General features: G+C 41.6%; 1 protein-coding gene across 1 annotated transcript; it reads right to left on the minus strand.

Moving 5' to 3' along the window:
* Positions 1-5,739: 5,739 nt before the first annotated feature.
* tmem184ba (transmembrane protein 184ba) lies at positions 5,740-12,778 on the minus strand. The gene is made up of 6 exons (XM_079214479.1): positions 12,613-12,778; positions 8,791-8,881; positions 8,501-8,668; positions 7,646-7,815; positions 7,340-7,534; positions 5,740-6,334 (listed from the first exon to the last, which is right to left on the minus strand). Exons 1-6 carry the CDS (start codon positions 12,770-12,772, stop codon positions 6,105-6,107), a joined length of 1,014 nt encoding a protein of 337 aa, XP_079070605.1. The 5' UTR covers positions 12,773-12,778; the 3' UTR covers positions 5,740-6,104.
* Positions 12,779-19,323: the final 6,545 nt, after the last annotated feature.

Raw genomic sequence — 19,323 nt, forward strand, 5'->3', positions numbered from 1 at the left:
TATACTTACTTCAGTGCATTTGTTTTTTGCGCATTAGGTCCAGCAGCAGGCTTAATGTGAACGAGGCGTTGAGCACTGACTCACTCACAGTCCACACGCATGCACAAAAACCCTCACACTCAGACCCCCGGTCCACCCGGGGCGTAGACTTTGACGAACTGGACTCTGACTGAAGCCAGGCCAACCCAACCAGAGTTACTGTACATGTTCACTGCTCAGCAAACCCAGCGCCGATGCTGGTGCTCTCCCGATTGTGCTGCCGCGTGGCCGGGGCTTCTCTCCGCTTCAGGCTGTGGCACCTGACCAACAAGAGAAATGCCAGGGTGGAGCGGACGCATGTGCAGCTCCCTCCAGCTCCATGGCTCGCATTCCTGGTCTGAAGTTACTCACTGTCTCTCATACAAGCCCAGGCCCATGCGTCTCTGCTACTGTGCGAGAAACTGTCCCAAAGTCTGATTAATTTACTCGTGTTTGTCATTAATGCAGAGTTTCTCAACCTTGGTGTCACTTGATATGCCGGTGGGAGGGAGGGAGGGAAGGAGGGGAGGGGGCTAATAACTGTTTGGGGTCACAAGGATATTTGCAAGCAAAAAATGGCCACGCAGTTCAGAGAAGGTTGAGAAACGCTGAATTTGTGAGTCATGAATTCCTTCCTGTTCGTTCAGTGACATTTCTGCCACTACTTCTTACCTGTTCTACGAAAGTAGTTTTGTACTGCTTGTGTACACATTTCTCACATTAATGCAGTGCCTTCAGTGTATGTCGGAGTGAGAAGAATGCAAACCTAAGAGGGGAAAGGGTAAAAAAACAGACTTTAATCGCTCATTGTTGACCGCACATTTCTTTATTTAGGCTTTCTCTGAATTCTCCTGTTTTGAGCTGTAATCCCTCATTGCTCATTTCACAATCCCTACTGTGCAGTAAATGTGCTACAGTCTGCTTTTTTTTTTCTCATATCTGGTGGACTCCCAACAACAGATGTTGGTCATTTTGCTACAAATGTGTAATAGCGGAGTCGCATCTGGTAGGAATTACGTTGAAGCCGATGCAAATCCTCTGCATACATTCCCGTCTTGTGTTCTTATTTGTAATGTTTGTACGTGCCGTTGAGAGACGAAAATGTTGAGTGACATTTATCAGAGATATATTCTATATTTTATTTGTATTTAAAGGTAGATGTTATGAAAAGACAAGCTAACGAGTGCTGTGATGTTCTGTGTGTTCAGAAGTACTTACTTATGACTAGTCCGGGGATATTCTCATGTCTAATTATTGTGTTGTGTGGCAACGATGATTACTTTACAAAATGTTAATTATTAGCTATGTAGAAATATGCTCAAAGCCAATGGCCATATTGCTGTATGATGATTTTTTTTTTTTTTTTGCGTGTTTTTTTTGTGCCATGTTTGTACTGGCTTGTCATAGTGGATTCTTGGAGGGATATTATTTTTCTATGATGATTTGTATGTTTTATTTGTGTGAAAAGTTAAGGTCACTTCTGTATTGGCTGGTCGGGCAGATCCACAGGGATGTTAAAGGAAAACGGAAAATGTGGAAAGAGCGATGGAGAGGAGAAGACGGGAAGGTTGAGGGTGTTGTTTGAACGATGGAGACAGAAAGTAGGCAAGGCGGACTGGAAGAGAAGGTTGGAAGAGGTGGCGCTTTATTCACTTGAAAACCTCCATCAGTCGCGGGCCGGTTTCAGCCCAGATGTGCTCAAACGGGCCTGGCTATCATGGAGTCTAGGCCACTGAATAGTGCTAGCAATATCATTTATAAGCAGGCATCGTAACACAATAGACTGTGTTGACCAAGATATGAGGCATATATTTAGCTATATGAATATCGGTGTGGCAAAGCATTTATCCCAATATTTTAACGTCTCACATCTGTCAAACTGTGCTGGATGTTTTGTAATACTTGCAAAACAAAAAATGTTTTTTGTATTTATTACTTGTATTTTTTCTATTGTGAAAATTTAAGTACATTGTCTATTTTATATATTAATTATAATAAATGTTGTACATATTGTACATAAAATGGTGCGTTTGTGGTTGTGGGTTAGATTGGACCAGTAGATTCACACACATGTGCCGCGGAAAGGAAGTGGATCTGCAGGATGTGTTGCACAAGTTATCGCTCTGGATCAGAAGATAAACTCGAGGTTAAAAGTAGAAGCAGTTTCATTTTGACAGGATGAAATGTTGTGAGACTAAGTTCATACATGTCCATTTTAAAGGTGAGATTCAAAAATAAATCAGAAAAATATGTTCAGATACACTTCACATAAACCTCATGTTACCTTCTGTGCAATGCAAACAATAATGCTGACTCGGATACACGAGCACTGTACAAGGACGTCACATGAGGAACACTGACTTTGACAGCAGCAGAGCATCGGAAAAAATGGATAAATGGGTTTTCACGTTGGCAAGTAGTGAAAGGCCATCGATTTTAGACTTATTATTACCAGATAGGAACATGTGAAACATAAATTTAGCAACATATTCCTGCATACCTGTATAGGGGGAGGAAGCTCGGGTTAAAAGCTCATAACAATTTTCACTGAGAAAAAGCACAATTCCAACACCAAAAAAATGCAAACACCAGCGATTTTGTTATCTTGAAAGTGGAGACTCCACAGTTCCCAACAGTAGTTTAGTTTGTCTTTCGTCATTCTGCAACCAAACTCACCAGCAGCCAAAGAAGAGCGAGAAATAAGAAAAACACTTAATACAGCCATAACCACCAATTATGTAACACGTGTGCTGTTTTGTGGTCACAGGTTGTTTTGTGGTCAAAGCAAAGCTGCCAGTGGCTCCTCCAAGGCCTCGTTTGAGTTGATTCCAGCCGCCTGGATTCACAGCGTAGAGGAGTTTTTGCACACGGCCTTCTTCTCGTGTCGAACGTATTCCTAAACTGTCTCCTGCTGGTGGATGAATCGTAGAAATGCACTTGGCCTTCAAAACAAGCATGGGCCGTTTAAAAAAACAAAACAAGAAAGCCAGTTGTATTTAAATGCCTCTTCTAAAACCGGTCCAACCAGCATCTGATGGTGCTGGTAATGCTGAGATGTTGTGATATGAAAGCTCTTAAAGTGTATGGTTCAATCTTTAATTTAAACTGTACCATCTTTATTTAGTCCGATCCAGTAACACATATACTGATAAAGTGAATTTTCAGTGGTAATCATATTCTGGATTTTTCACTGAGGGAGAAGTAGATGCAATTTTAAGAAATGTTGACCAGTTAATAAATACAAAAAAAGGAAAATCTTTAAACAGTTTACCGACTGAGGCTTTAAACAAAACAAACAAGCGGTGAACTTACAGTCTAAATACATTTTATTATACCTTCTCCATTTGACATGAAATAACAGTGTCATGAGCATCTTTATCTTATACAAAGAACTACAAAAAGTCATTGAAATAATAGAAAAAGACACATGAAGTCAAATTAAAATGTTCCTTCTCTTTCGAGCATGTGTGATTATTTCAACACATCACTACTCGTCCTCCTGAAGACTTTAAAACGTAGCACTTAAACATCTGTACAACATTAGTTTGCAGCTAGATTCATATACATTTTAACACGTAGGAGAAAGAGGATGAAGCTTTCAAAGTGTGTCCAAATGTCAGAAGTTAAAGAAGCACACCAACCAACCGATGCAGATCCATCATTCGGCAGCTCGTCATTAAAATGCATTTATAGACAAGAAACTGTGTGCACATACAGTGTAGTTAACACACAGGGTAATTTGTAGCTGGATGAAGCTCAGTCAGTCATATGTTCATGTCAAAATGTAGCAGCCCAATTATCCAGACAACACTGAGCACCGTCTAAAAATAGCACAATGCTTCTGTGCACAGACTTGGCTTCTGTCCTATTTAAAACCAATATGTCAGGCAGAAGCAGAAATACAAATTATAATAGACCCATGACCAGTGTCTGAGGCAGGCTTCTTTCCTTTGATGAAAGCACACAGAGCAGTGGGAGGATTAGAAGAAGTGACAGACTGGTGCTCAGACAAAGCAGTTGCATGTGCACCAAGCTTAACGTGTGAGATAACTGCCTGTCTGCTTGCAGATAAAGAGTGTGAACGCGTCCACGTCATTTCCACGCGCGGCCCCCTGGTGTTCATGCGCAGCTACAGCAGCTCAGTGACAGTGGCTACAGTAAACACATCGGCAGACTCCGTATGACTCTTTCAGATGACTCAAGGACTTCAATTTTGTCAAAAAATAAATAAAAAATAACCAGCTCTGCCTGCGGTGAAGTTAAAGTTACAAGAAAAGAATGCCTGAAAGAGCAGAAGAGTCAAAGAAATGCAATATGTTTATGTATTACACATTATTTTTTAACTGAGAATATTTACTATATTCTAAATGCAGAAGATGAAAATGTGGTGAATGTAATATATTTTCCCATATTACTGTGCTAATATTCTGTTTTTCTTCTCTCAAATGTAACACAGCTCAGGATAAGAGCTGTATGTGCAGAAAATATAGTTTAAGCTAAAAACGTAGGTCCTTAAACTTACAATACTGAAACCTGACTGGCTGTCAACGCAGCGGGTGTGTCAGGATGCTGTCAGAAGTGCAGAAAGCTCACTTGATCTGGATGGATTTTAGCCAATCAGGAACACTAAGTGGTGAAATGGGTGGATATTTGAAAAGACAGCATCTTGAAACTAGACTACTTTTAAAAAAAAAAAAAAAAAAAAATAGTAGAAACAGAAATTCAGTTTTGCTAAGAAATAAGCATACACGCGTGTCCTTTGTGTTCTTTTTAACAATTACTTATTTGATCAATCATCTAGTTATCAAAGAAAACAATATAAAGAGAGTTCTTTAGAGTTCTCCAGTTGGCATGAATATTAAAAGTTTAGGTAGCGACTGATGTCAGTGCTGGCAATCCGATTGGTCCTTGGCTGTTTGCTGCAAATGGTTCCCTTTTGAATACCAGAAAAGTATCCACAATAGCGCTATTAATTCCTTTCACGCACACACAAGTGAGACAATTAGAATTTCTCTTTGACTTAAATATTTGAAATAGCGTACGTGTATAAACAGAGAAAAGGTTTAATTCCTTTCATAGCGTATTATAAAGTTATTTTTAACCTATATTCCTCTCTTGTTTATCCCTCAATCCAGTTAACCTACATTGTGGTCTGCAGCGGTCCACTCCTGAGTGAACAGGCACGAGCTTTAATCCCAGCCATTGAAATTACACCAGTGTACTGTAATCCTGACCCGCTCTGCTGTGGCCCTTCAGTTCTGCAGCAGATGTACTGTATAATCTATAATCTGCTCCACAAATATCAATAACAACATTGATCCACACAATTGACAAACTCATGTTTCTGAATTGGTTTCCCTTTAAATCCATCTGACAATGCAGTGAAGGAGGTCACTTAAAATCCCACAATGCACCAGGGTCCCCACAGCTCTTTTATAATTTATCTGGACATACGTTTCCCATTATAAATATTTTTAATAACTGTACCAAAAGACTGGCACGATACTGAAAACAGCTTCCGTTTGAAGCACATGAATGTATTTGCAGACCAACAAATATGCTAAAGTGTTGCAAATGAATACATTTAAAGTTCACAAAACTAAAAGTTCAAAACTTTTATGAAAACTTTAATGATATTTTGTATTTCCAGTCATGGAGAAAAACAATTCTAATTCAATTTTAAGGATTTTCATGGCTCAATAAACATAGCCAATAGCAGGGCCTTCAAAACACAAAACCACTTCAGGTCCAGAAAAAAACAAAATATATAAATCCATTAGGACGATTACATTGCCACAAGATTGAGCTGAAGGGTGAAATTAAGCTACCAGTCATGCCAGAAAACTTTCATTCCACAACCCTTTTCAGTTCTTGGCCAACTTTTAAAAACCAAAATTGGCATAATGTGTACCAACCAAATAAGACTTTTTAAATGTAGGTACATAAATGTTGGTGCAGGAAGGTCCTCGCATTCGCGATCAAACTCAAACACACACCTCTCTAATCACTCACACGTCGAAGAGGGCCGGCTGCAGGGAGGATTAAGTACCATCTGCCATCAAAAACAGTCTGAATCGGATTCTGCTCTAGAATTCATCGTCGGAGCTGAGCAGGAGGGTCTTCTCCGTGTCACCACGGCCGCTGACGGTGCTGTGTGTGCGGGAGACAGCCGCCGGGGCCCCCTGCTCCAGCGTGGACTGCTGGGTGTACTGCTGGTAGGCCGGGGAGAAGTTGTGGATGGCGTCCTGCACCATGTCACCCGGGTTCATGGTCTCCTTCAGGCTGCTGGAGATGCTCTTCATGGGGGCACAGCGGCCTGCAGGGGCGAACAAGAGAGTTAGAGGTCAGGAAAAAAGGGGGGCGGGGTTTAAAGGAAGAGGGAAAGGGTAGAAAGGAGGAAATAAAGGACGTAGGGGTGATTTAGGGGAGAGAAAAGTAAGAAGAGGGAGGAAAGGAGTGAAAGAAAAAAAGAGGGTGGATTTACGTGATTTAAGCAGGGATGTGGGAGCAAATCAAAAGGGGAGGATAAAAAAGGAGAAGAAGTGAGAATAGAGTCAGAGGAGAGTGAGAAGAAAAGTGATTTAGTGGAAGAGAAGAAGGGTGGGAGAGGAAAAGACAGAACGACGGCATCAGTGATTTAGAGGGTATTAAACAGCAGGACGAAATGGGTGAAGAGAAATTAGGGGGGAAAAGTAAGAATTGTAACGGTAAAGTGCATTGGAGAGAGGGAACGAAAAAGGGAAAAGGGAATAAAGGAAAACAGGACAAAGGGGAAAGTAAAAGATGATCAATTTAGGAAGAGGAGGGAGACATAAGAAACAAAACAAAAAGAGTTGCAGGTAAACAGAACCAAATCACAATTAACACCTTGAAGAAAAAAAAAGAACAAAATATAAACTAACTCGGGTGGACAGGACTATTTAAAAACAATAGCAACGTGAACCAAAGGGGGGGAGGGGAGGGGGATACATTGTCAGCGTTGAACCTACCAAACTCTCCAGATGTAGGAACTGGTCCTTTATGGCACAGCAGCAAAGAAAATAGACGCATAAAGATGGATGTGTAGAAACAGGAAGAGTAGAAAAGTGTGAGGGTGCAAAATAATTGAAAAGAAACAAATAAAAGGGACGAGGGAAAAATCAAGGTGTGATCAAAAGAAAGGAGATTAAGGAGAAAAAAAAGATCCACATTGATGGAAATGAAACAGAGACAAAAGGCTATTAAGAATATTTCGATTTTTCCTTTTGGAACAGTAAACTCTGGTGTAGTGTTAGAGATCATACTGGAAGGCTCCTTCTGTCTTCCCTCCTCCATTTCTCACCGTGGGAATCAAGACTCTTTTCCATGTAGACTTTGTATGTGAAAGCGTGGCGCAGAGCCAGCGCTGCGAAGAACATCTCGATGCAAATGATAAAGTTCTGGTAACCGGCAGCGACCGTCCCCTCGCCGACAGACACCTCCACCGAGTTGATCTGGGGGATGGCCCCACACTTCTCCAGGATGGCGAGCAGCATGCCTGTCCACAAACGACAAGATGGTACTTGATGAGGATGAAAGCCATGTTTGCTAACGCGGACATACAGTATATGAATAATAAAGCATGCTGCGTCTTACGAGGTCAACCTACCCTGCCAGAAGGAGAGGAAGATGACGGACTTGACCATGAGGAACTTGAGCATGGGGCTGTACGGGCTGAGCAGCTCCTTGGTGGAGAAGTAAAAGAGGAAGAGGGCGTACAAGGACAAGCTCACGGAGACGTTGTAGATGATGGTCACGTACAGGTAGCCGCCGGCAACACTGTCGAGAGAGAAGAAGTGAAGAGAAGTTGGTTGTTGGTTAGTTGTGCTGGTGGTGATTTAGAGGTTGGTTTTGTTCATGCTAAAAGCCTAAATCTCCCATTAGAGATGATTTCCCCGAACTGGAACGATTAATGGACGAGGTGATGATCAGTCTGCGTCATTAAATGAATCTAAAAATTAAAAAAGGAGTAATCCACAAGTTATTGGGTTTTTCTTTTGCCTAAATTTGGTGGCATTGTTTTGTATTGTTTGTATTATTGTTCCCAAAAGGGTAAATATGATTTAGTCAGTCAACTGATTTATTTTGAGCCGAAAGCCATTCTGCCGTCTGTGGTCAGTCTTTTAACCTCTAATGTGGTCAATCATTTAAAATATAGGGTGGTCGAATTAAATCAAGCCATTGCTAAATTCTCCCAATTATAGGTAAACCTTCACGGTAGCTACCTTAAAGAAAAGAACCCAACCACCCCATCATTCTAGTTCAAACATGTAATATGTAGATCTATCTGTTGGGGTGCTACATTCGTTTACAGTTTTTCTGTACTGCATTTTATGCGTTTGCGAAGCAGCTGTTTTGGTAACTACTTGTATTGTTCAGTTCATTACCAGCTCCACCAATCAGAAGCAACATGCGAGTCTGAGTGGACAGACATCCAACCTTCCTGCGTGTTTGCAGCACTTACTTGAAGTCTCCGTCCTTGTATTTGCCGTAGGCCTGAAGGATGACGGTGACGGCGGCCATGAGTGGTTTCACCACGCAGAACTGCAGCGTGGCCTGCTTACAGAACCGCAGGAAGCCAATGGAGTAGGCCTTTCCCCTCAGACAGCAGGTACCGTACATACAGCTGGACCTGATGGGTAATAAATACGACTGAGAATATGCACAACAATAGCTTTGGGTAACAACAAAATAATCCTGGGTTTAATAGCCTTTCAGAATCTAATTCTTCACCAGAGGATATCTGAGACTTACTCGATGGGTTTTCCTCTGATCTCAGCCATGATGGCGCTCTCTCCTCCCAGGTATTCATAGCACAGACTCAGGAAGTTGTAAATCACAAATGCTGGAGACAAATAACGAGAGAAAAGTTGTTATTGTCTCTATGTATTTACCTATTTTAATAATCATGGTAGTCCTTCACAAGCCAGCATGATGTCTCAGAGGGAAGTATTTGGCTTTTATCTACTGTGACATGTCACAATGTCTTCCCCCACGACTGGCGCCTGTTTACTGTACTTCTGCTTTAAGAAACAATCTTGAAACTGTCATAAAAATAAATGTTGACTTTATGTAGCAGCATTTATTACAAATAAATATTTTGCACTTAAAAGACTTTGAACAACAGCAACTGTGAGAAAACGGCTTTCACTGTAATACTACAAACTAAACGTACAGCAGAGTGAATCACTCAGTCCCCCACAACACACATCACTTCCTGTCCCACATATTTTGATCTGCAAACATATTGCAGAATCATGTCATTAATATGTCAAGTTCTACAAGACTGCCGATTGTAGCTGGTAACACGTGGTGCAGACGTAAAACATTAGATTTGTACTATTTCAGCAAGACATGATGTCGTTTCTTAATATTTCACACCAACAGATTGAAGAAATGGACATAACCGTGAATCCAAACCAGGTTCACACACCATCTTTGTAAAAGGTCAACAAGAATCAAGACATTGTATCACGGGGAAGAGAGGAAATTGGCTGGATCCAGACACTATTAAACATTGTGAGTTGGAATGTTTTTTAATTAGGCAACGATCATATGAGCTTTAACTTTGTCTCTCAAAGTCAAACTGATGGACTTTGTGTCTGCTGTATGGACTGAGATTGCTCCCTGAATAGGTCACAAAATGACACAAAGCACAGATGAGTGAGTGGAGCTAAGCGTTACCATCCCTTCACTGGTTTGCAAGTTCACAAGCTTGAGCAAAACTTTAAATCTTCCCTTTAAAATAAAATTTAAAAAACACCTTTCCACTAAATTATGGCAGGAATTTGCTTCTGACCTAAAGCTGCAATGTCAGCTTTTAATGGCAAGAATCCCAAAATGGACACAGACAGACAGACACAGACCTTCACCTGACTGTCTCTTGTGACCAGTGGATTATTTCTCCTCTCTGCTGCTCGAGGGTGATGACGACCGAAGGGCTCATAAAAACACAGCCAGGCTAATCCTGTTAACACACTCTAGTCCCATGACTGTGCATGTGAGGTACAGATATGGTGTGCGGGTAGGGGTGTGTATCAGCTTACTGTGGAGAATGTGATATATCTTGGGTGTGTGCCATGGTTCAGGAGGGTGTTTGTGCGTGTTGCATCACAACACTCATCTCAGCGCAGCTGTACTGCTGGCAGTGATTATTGTTACCTCAGTTATCTGATGAGTTATGATATTTTCCGGTTTTCCGGTTGATCTGCGTCGCTCTCTCCGTGTCTCAGCGGTTTACCATCGTGCTCTTTCACTTCTCTCCAAGGACCCTCGTCAGCCGGGCTAGTTGCCACAGTGATACAGTAGGCCGCCTTACAATGAGAATCTGAACTTTGCAGCAAGTTTGGTTGAGAGAAAGTCATTATGTGATGCAGCCATTCTGGTTGATGAGGAAGATTTGCAAGCGCGGCTGCCATGCAACAGGTCAGCCTTCCTTGCTCAAGGAAATGTCTGGGCAGGGCTCAGCAGCATTGTGGGAAGGGAAGACAAATAGGAGGAGGAGAAGGAGCGGACAATAATAGGAGGAAAAGTTGGAAGGGAGGGAAGACAAAGAGAGAGCCATCTGTAAGAGAGAGCGATATGACACCCACAATACTGATGCCGCTTCCTGCCAAAAGCAGAACCATACGTCCCCTTCACATTTAAAAGCATGTGACATCATCAATTCGGGGATACAGGAAGTGGCGCTCGTGTCACTCACAGTGAGCGGACTATTTCTATCCTGAACGTCACAGCTGACTCTGGAGAGTGAGGAGCAGTCAGCGCCTGTTTGCCAATTCAAGCATTTAAGAGCAGTCAGAGATTCGAAGCACTGGACAGCATTTGTTTTGTTTGCGTCATCCATCCGCTCAGCAAAAGCCAACCAGCTCCCCATCGACTTCTCTGACCCGAGACAAATAAACTCCATATTATACCTTGAACAGTCAACAATTGATCCATGTTTACATCCCAGTTTCATGAGATTCTAGTCGCACTAACTCAACTAAAAGTAATATCGAAACCAAATTGCTATGAAAAAAAACTAACGTGTGGATAACTCAAAAGCCCTCAGCTGATATCAATTAAAAACAACTTGGGAATTAATAAGTGCTTCTATCCAAATACAGGAATCAGTGCGCATTAAAGTTGAGATGTAATGAAAAATGCCCTTTTAACCTTTTTAGATCACACTGTCGGTCATATGGTATAATATATTTAATGACATAGGCAAGACATGCCCCAAAAATGTTCTTTAATGAAATATTTTTGTATCAAAATTCAACGATCAAAACAAATATGAAGCATGCGTATGTACGCTAATTGCGACCAATTTCAACAATAATAACATGACAACCTTCCATCAATCAATCAGCAACTTCAATGAAAAGCCCGCCCACTGTTTAGTGGTCCAATCAAATGTAAAGGATTTGATTGGAATCATTCTTGTAAATGTAAGTCGCTCAAATATTTGCTTCACTGGGGAACACGTACAGAAGCTAAAAAGGCTGACTTCTGTTACTGTGAAAACTCTGAACAAGCACACAGGCAACAACAAAAAGCACAGCTGTATTTAATAACATTAATGATGGTTGTATTCCACTTAGTGGAGGCCCTGTTACTGTGCATGCAGGCTCACTGGAATAGCTCACTGGTACCCTTAATGGAACAGAGCCATCGTTAATGTTATCAATTTCACCTGTGCGTTTCTTTTTATATATATATATATATATATATATATATATATATATATATATATATATATATATATATATATATATATATAGCAGTAATATGTGAACATTAAGACAAGAAATTGCAAAACAAACGGTTGGACCATCACAATTAAAAAGGGAAATAAAAAAGTCCCACCAATTGCCACGTCTCCCAGTTCTCAGTCAAAGAGAAGAGTACTGTAGTTTAAATATAATAGATATTATGTATAGACTTTTATTCTTCTACATGTAGAGTTGGTAATTAATACACGTGTTGCCAAAAGTATGCATTTAAAAGGTTAGTCTGCTACAGTTCAAAATGCAGTAAACAGGTCCAAACAAATACAGGTTTACGACAGAAAAGACCGGATTCTAATAAGGGTGAGAGGCCACTTTGCGAAATAAACATTTACTGAGTGGGTGGAACAAACTGTTGAGGATGGAAAAAAAATATTTGATCACGATGTGTTTCAACAAATGAACTGGAAAAGATGCCTACAATGAGGTGCAGGGAAGGATTTTAATCAGAAACTTCTATCCATCAATGGGATCAGACAAAATGCCATTAAATGCATTAAACTTTGCATATCATGAAGTTCAGCCTTTTAGCCTAGATGGACCCTGGGTGGGAATGCTAGCTTCTAAACGTGGCAATGTTACTGCCATTTTTACCAAACGTGAAATGGCTTTGGCTTTTTATTCACGGTGCAACCATAATTACTCCCAGAAGAGCATTCCAACAAACATGCTCGAGGCAAGAGCCGTTCTTTGTGTTCTGTACTGTCGAAGCAGTTCATCGATTTTTGTGCCCCTGCTGCCCTTGTTGTCTGCTGAATTGGTGGCATTAACAAAACTGCATCCTCAAACAAAAGCATGTCCTTACCCTCATAGCAGTCCCTCACGGTGTCAAAGTACACGTAGTACTGGTCGTTGGTGAAGAAGAGGAGGCTGAGCCAGGAGTCGAAGGCATAGATAGGAACGATGAAGAGGATGCGTACGATGTGGCGCTGCTCCCGAGGTGAGCTGTAGAAACGTAGGTGCATGTAAATCTGGGAGAGACACAAGGGACACTTTAAATATTGACAGGAAATGCAGGAATCAAGAATGAAATCCAGTTTAAGGTGCAGTGCAGGCTAGATTAGAAGTAAGATTTTCTAGTGCGAAAAGCTGCTTCCCTATTCTCACTTTGGCTTGTAGGCTCATAAGCCTGATTTAAAAGGGTTTAAATACATGTGCAGAGAGATAAGACCGCAAGTCTCCAAGTTAGGCTTGAACAGAGCTTCTGTGAGCTTTATAAAAGATTGGAATTGGAAACCCCCCAAAAAATACTGTCATTATGAAGACACAGATTCTTGAGAATATTCAGATGTGTATTATGTCCATTATTAACGTTTCTTTGCAGTCTTATCAGTGAGTCTCTCACTGATTTTAATCAATACATATGTCATCTCACCTACATCCTCGCTCAGGAATGTGTGGAAGACAAAAAACACAGACTCTATTCAGCTTTTCATCTCCCTGGATCAAGTGTCCTTTGTGAGTGAGAGTGATGTGTGTTTGTGCGCATTCATGTTCTGTATCACAAACACCTGCTGAGGTATGTTGCCAAGCAACCCCTGCCCTTCTCTGGGCCTGAGCAAATGTGTGTGTTTGCAGGATCACATCATTTGTGCATCTCACACACACACACACACACACACACACACACACACACACACACACACACACACACACACACACACACACACACACACAAAATCTAGTTTACGTCTTCGTGAGCACCTACTCAAGAAAAGCCAATCTGCTCAGTCAAATCACAACATCTGTATCTCCAGCTGAGTAATTCAAACAGTTGAGAGATGATGATTTAACCCCTCCTCACTCCTTATGCTGTTTGGAAGCAGTTACCTGGTGACAGGTGAGGATGAGTGCGGTCCAGACGAAGAAGCCAGACACAGCCTGCGCCGCGGGAGTCATGAGGAAGATGGGCTGGTCTGGACTAAGCAATGGGGCTTCAGGGAGCCATGAAATGTTGGGGCCCACTGGGGCTGCCGTTGGCAGGGGGACGGGTGCTGCCGCCAGGACGGAGTCCTCCCCCAGCCTCTCTGAGAGCGGCACGTCTCGCCTCCACAGGTTCAGCATCTGGAAGTGACACAGAACACAGATAAGGTCTCTGTAAATACATATGGAAACTACAGAAACTCTTCAAAGTATACTGTGACACAATTCATTCAGTATGAAGATCCATTTCCACTAGTAATCATCTACCTGGAATATAGAGCTCACGCTCTGTTATCAACGTCATTTGTAATCTGAGATCGGAAGACAGATAGAGTATAAACACAGATACACTACAGGTCATCATTTCACCTTGAGGCAAGCACATACATGTACAATGGTATTTGTGTTGGACTTTCTGGAAAGAGAACATATATTTCTGTTAGTTCCTATCTCCCAGAATGCCATTTGAGCCCTGCCAGATAACATGCCGAAACATCAACGAGTCAGCTGTGCTTTAAGGTGGAGTGTGTGACCTTGATAGCTCCCCTCCCCCAAAAAAATGTTTGGGAACAACCTGCAATTCCCACCTCTGAGATTCACATATCTTTCCATATCTGACGAGCGAGTCGAACAACAGCCTCCAGCCGGACTAGATTTAGGTGGAGATACATATGCTACCACATCCACTGCCGCTCCAGAAGATGACTGGACTTTAGGTGGCCAGAAGACACGTTACGCAAGCAGCAGCTTGTCACCGTCTCCAAGGTGACACAGTAATGTTCTCAGGGTAATGTTTGTTCTTGTACGTGGACAGACAGCCGGGGTGAGACAGAGAAAGGGACAGAGCAGACTCTTTCTGCTGAGGAGACTGAGGTCTTTTGGGGTGCAGGGAGCACTCCTGAAGACCTTCTTTGACTTGGTGGTGGCATCAGCCATCTTTTATGGAGTGGTCTTCTGGAGCAGCAGCATCACTGCAGCTGACAGGAGGAGACTGAACAAACTGGTGAGGAAGGCCAGCAGCGTGCTGGGACATCCTTTGGATACTGTGGAGGTGGTGGGGGACAGGAGGATGATGACGAAACTCTCGTCCAAGATAAGCCACGCCTCCCACCCCATGCAGGACACTCTGGTAGCGCTGCACGGCTCCTTCAGTCACCGGCTGATTCGTCCCCGGTGTCTGAGGGAGAGGTACCGAAAGTCTTTTCTTCCCACTGCAGTCAGGCTGCACAACCAGCTGAGCTCACAGTAGACCACTTGACAATCAAACACTTTGATCTGAACTTGGTCACTTTATCATTCACCTGCTGCAATGTTACGTGCAATACGTTTACGCTTAAGTACTTTTTATATATACTTTTCTATCCTGTCTGTATATTAATATTCTACTGTTTTACTGCTTATTTATATATATTACTTGATTGTATTGTATTATTCTTTACTCTTTATTCACATGTGAGCAGTGCTGCTGTAATCCTGTAATTTCCCCACTGAGGGACTAATAAAGGATTATCTTATTTTATCTAGAACTTGATGTTATGGAGTAGGGGCTGACGCAAATACACCCACACATCATTTCAGATAATAAAAGAGGACATGAATGAGAAAACGGTCACTGAATGAGAAAGAGGGTATCCTTCATTGTTGAACTATCATGCCTCGTCTGCCAGAGAAGCATGGCAACCAAAGGTCACATAACCCTCTCATCAAACCGCACAAACAATGACAGGCAAGACATAACACCATTTCACACACTCCATTTACAACACTAATTGCGTTAAAATCAAGTGATTTAATTTGGTGGTTTGATAAATGAGTTAGGCCACTTTCACACTTTTGTATGTTAGACTGTGTGTGTGTGTGCATGAGTGTGTGGGAGACGGCAGGTAATTTGTGTTGGTTTGCCAGGCATCAGCACATCCGCATGTCAACAAGGAGAAGTGAAGGCATCAGCAGCAACACACAAGCACAATGCCAGTGACTGTAAAACGATGCCGAGCTGAAGCACAGGGACATCTGTGTGTTTCATTTGAAAGGCAAAAAAGGTCACACAGAGGAATAATATATTAGAGAGGCAAGGGGTCAGGAATAAAGCCACGCAACAGATGGAAAGGGGTGGGGGGGGGGGGGGTTGATAATTCATTGCAAGTAATGGTATGGGTGACAGCTAGACTGGATTATCATACTGGTGGAGCAACAACAACCACCACCACCACTGGGATTTATTCAGCAGAAAGCCTCTGCATTATTGTTCACATCTGTTTTTGCTTTAACTTTACTTCAATAACAGTGGTTTACTGTACTGCTGTGAATTAATGCGGGTAAACTTGACTTAACAAGTTGGAATAGTATGGCAAATACAAATAGCAAAGTATGGAATGACTTACCTTATCTAATAGCCTTCAACAATTCACAGACTTGATTTTTTCTTAATCTGGTAAAAAAAAAAAAGAGACGCGCTTTATTAGTCGGGTAACAACAAGTGTTGAGTTAAGGCAAGAATGTCCTCACCTGTTTTAGAGTCTCACCTGGCAAATAGTCTACCGCTTAGAAACGCTCCTCGGCTTCGTCAGCAAACTCACGAGCAGAAACGACCCTGACAACAGCCTGAATTCCTCCTCACAGCCGCACCGTTGCTCCCCGAACATCCATGTTGAGCCCTCGACGGACTGCCCCGTCAACCTCTGCGTCTCCCCCAAAAAACTCACCTCCAAAGTTAGAGTCTCATGTTAAACAACTTTTATATTATCCGTTTGACAGTCCTCTGTGCATTAACGTTGTTTAATGTCCGTGTTTCTGAAGTTAAAACAGTGGACTCCGTCATTCCTCTCTTCTTTCTCCACTCCGTTGATTTCAAACCAATCCCTGTTGGATTAACTGCAGGTCAGAGAAGTTCCGCCCACACCGCGAGGACGAGCCTGTTCAGCCAATCACACGCCGTTAAACATTACTAACCAGGAACAGGGCGGAGTTTGTTCACCAAACACTGAGCATGCGCGGGTCTATTCTCGGTCCAGCCCGACGGCGTCGTAAATGTGGATGATGTACAAAGATGAGTTATTTGTTTATTACTTCCTGTTCTAACGGTCTAGTCAGAGAGTGTGTGCGAAACAAATACTCTCCATAATAATAATTGGTAATTTGATATGTTGACTTTCCTTATTAAGTGGGATACAGCAAGTTTATCAAGCTGTGTTTTTCATTTCCCAAGAACATTCAATGCCTACTTTTGAGGACGATTTGGGTTTTGATTATTTTATTGTACTTGGGGCACTCACAAGATACACGTAAATAAAAAATGTTGTGTGATAGAATTTGCAGAACATATAGGCCTAATTATCCGTTATATTAATCGGACTGAACATTTTGGGGATTTTTCTTTTAAAATAGTAGGAACATTTTAATGGGTTTTGTTGGTAGTTAGTCAGACATTTCTTAGGTGCGTGGGGTTCCCAGTTTCAGCTTCTCTAAAATCCTGACAATCGACTCCGATTGTCTGAGGCAGATCTTCTGCTTTCTGTCCCAGAGTCAAAATAAAACAATAAAAAAAGAAGCAACATTCAGCCTTTATGCACCACATATCTGCCTTTTAAGAAGTTAAACTTGGGACTCTATATTCATATCTTGCACTGTACTTCTTATTACTATCTAAGTCTCCCTTTACCTATTTGGATTGACTCTTTAAAATTGTTTGTATTGCTTATATTACCTTGTGTCTCTTAGCTATTTTCTTATTACATTTCTGTTTCACAGCACCTTGTTGTTGAAAGGTACTCTACAAATAATCTATTCTACACCATAAAAATACCCTAAGAATTTACAAGTCTCAAACAAAATAACAGCATAAAATTACATTTGGTGAATTGTGGTGTGTTCAACACTGCAGCAAATACATAAACACATAACTAATAAACAATAAATAAATTAGTAAATCCAGTTTAGGGGTGTCCATGTGACTGGTGCTCTATATGGCATGTGTCCCCAGATTTCCACAGTCAGATTTCGGCAAAATGGCCAAAAATTGATTGAAGAAAATCAAGATATTTTTATATATATATATATAAAATGTGCCATTTCAATACATAAACAAGTTCAGTTGAAATATTCAAATGACATTTCAAGGGGTTAAGGGATTGTATGTGAAGTATATGTACATTTAAAAACAAAGAAATAAAGTATGTTTTAAAATCAAATAATAAATGTGAATCGTCAACTATTTTTGCAATCAAACATAATATTAGAAGTTTGTATAGCTGTGTATATTTTTATTGATTCAGAAAATATACACAAATATCATAGTAATAAAGTTGTAGCATTGTAAAGAAATGTACAGCTCATTGCCATCAGTGGCATCAGTCCATCCTGACAGGTCTGGGTCAAAAACTCCGTGAAATATTAACAAGGACCTTTCTGTCATTGCCCGCCACAGTGGAAACCAAAACACACACTTCTGGCAGACTCTAGGTTAGTGGTACAAATGTCTGTTTCACATTTTCCCCAGGGCTGTCAGGAAGTAAACAGTACTCTACTCTCCAGCCTCCATCATTAAACAATCTGTCACATTCTGGCAAAGGTTATCTACACATCTTACATGTATTATAAAACAGAAGTAATGAACAAAAATACAACAACAGACTTGTTCACCACCAAGGTCTTCTAACTTTCTCAATTATTTTCATACCCGGAGTTACAAGCTGGTCTAAGGCGTTATCGTATCATACAATCCTCATGGCTCTCCCTTTTATTCTGTCCACAACTCACAGAAGACTTCCTCCTCCTTCCCTTTCCACATTCACTGAGCATGTTCCCCTCGTCGGGCTCTCATAGGCAAGACAGTAACAAGTGTGCTGAAGAAAAAGGAGGTTTTAATTGGGAACTGGACTTCTGTTATGATTCATGGGTAATTCATCCAACAGTCACCTTCCCCTCCTCCATCCCTCAGGCTTTGTAAAGCAAATCTAAAAGGCAAAACAAACACTTAAGACAGAAGCACGCAGACGGACACTGACACTTACTGACAAAAACCAGCCTCGCTCCCATACACAAATGCAACGCAGACACTCTCACATTAATTCCCCATCTCTGATCCTCCCTTTGATCCATTTCCTAGCATTCTCCTGTCTCATCCATTTGTCTCTATAGTTGTTTACATATGTACTCAGAATCAAGAACACCATAATCGGCGGATGTAGCTCGTAGCAGGTTAGTTGATTTTTCTTAACCATTTTTATCACAGGTGTAAACCACAGAATAAGTGAAATTTAGACCGGTTTGTGCACTTTGATGGGAGTTTTTGAAGTTGAGCCTCTGAGTCGATGTGCAGGTGAATATTAGTAAAGAAGGGGTGGGACTTGTGTGTGGTTTGGCCCCACTTCCCCCTCCGGCCACCTCCTGAAAAGCAATAAAAAACAGTTCCAGCCAAGAGTTTGTTTGTCCCGCTGGTTTCTATCATCTCAATGTTCCCTCGGCTCTTCCGGGTCACCACTGTTCACACAGCATACTGACAGACTCACGGATGGCCTCCATCCCCCCTTTAAGGGCCTGCAAAGCCTCCTCCTGCTTCTCTTGTCCTCCTCCACTCACTCATGTTTTCATT

Source organism: Taurulus bubalis (assembly GCF_910589615.1).
Source record: "Taurulus bubalis genome assembly, chromosome: 2".
Lineage (NCBI taxonomy): Eukaryota > Metazoa > Chordata > Actinopteri > Perciformes > Cottidae > Taurulus > Taurulus bubalis.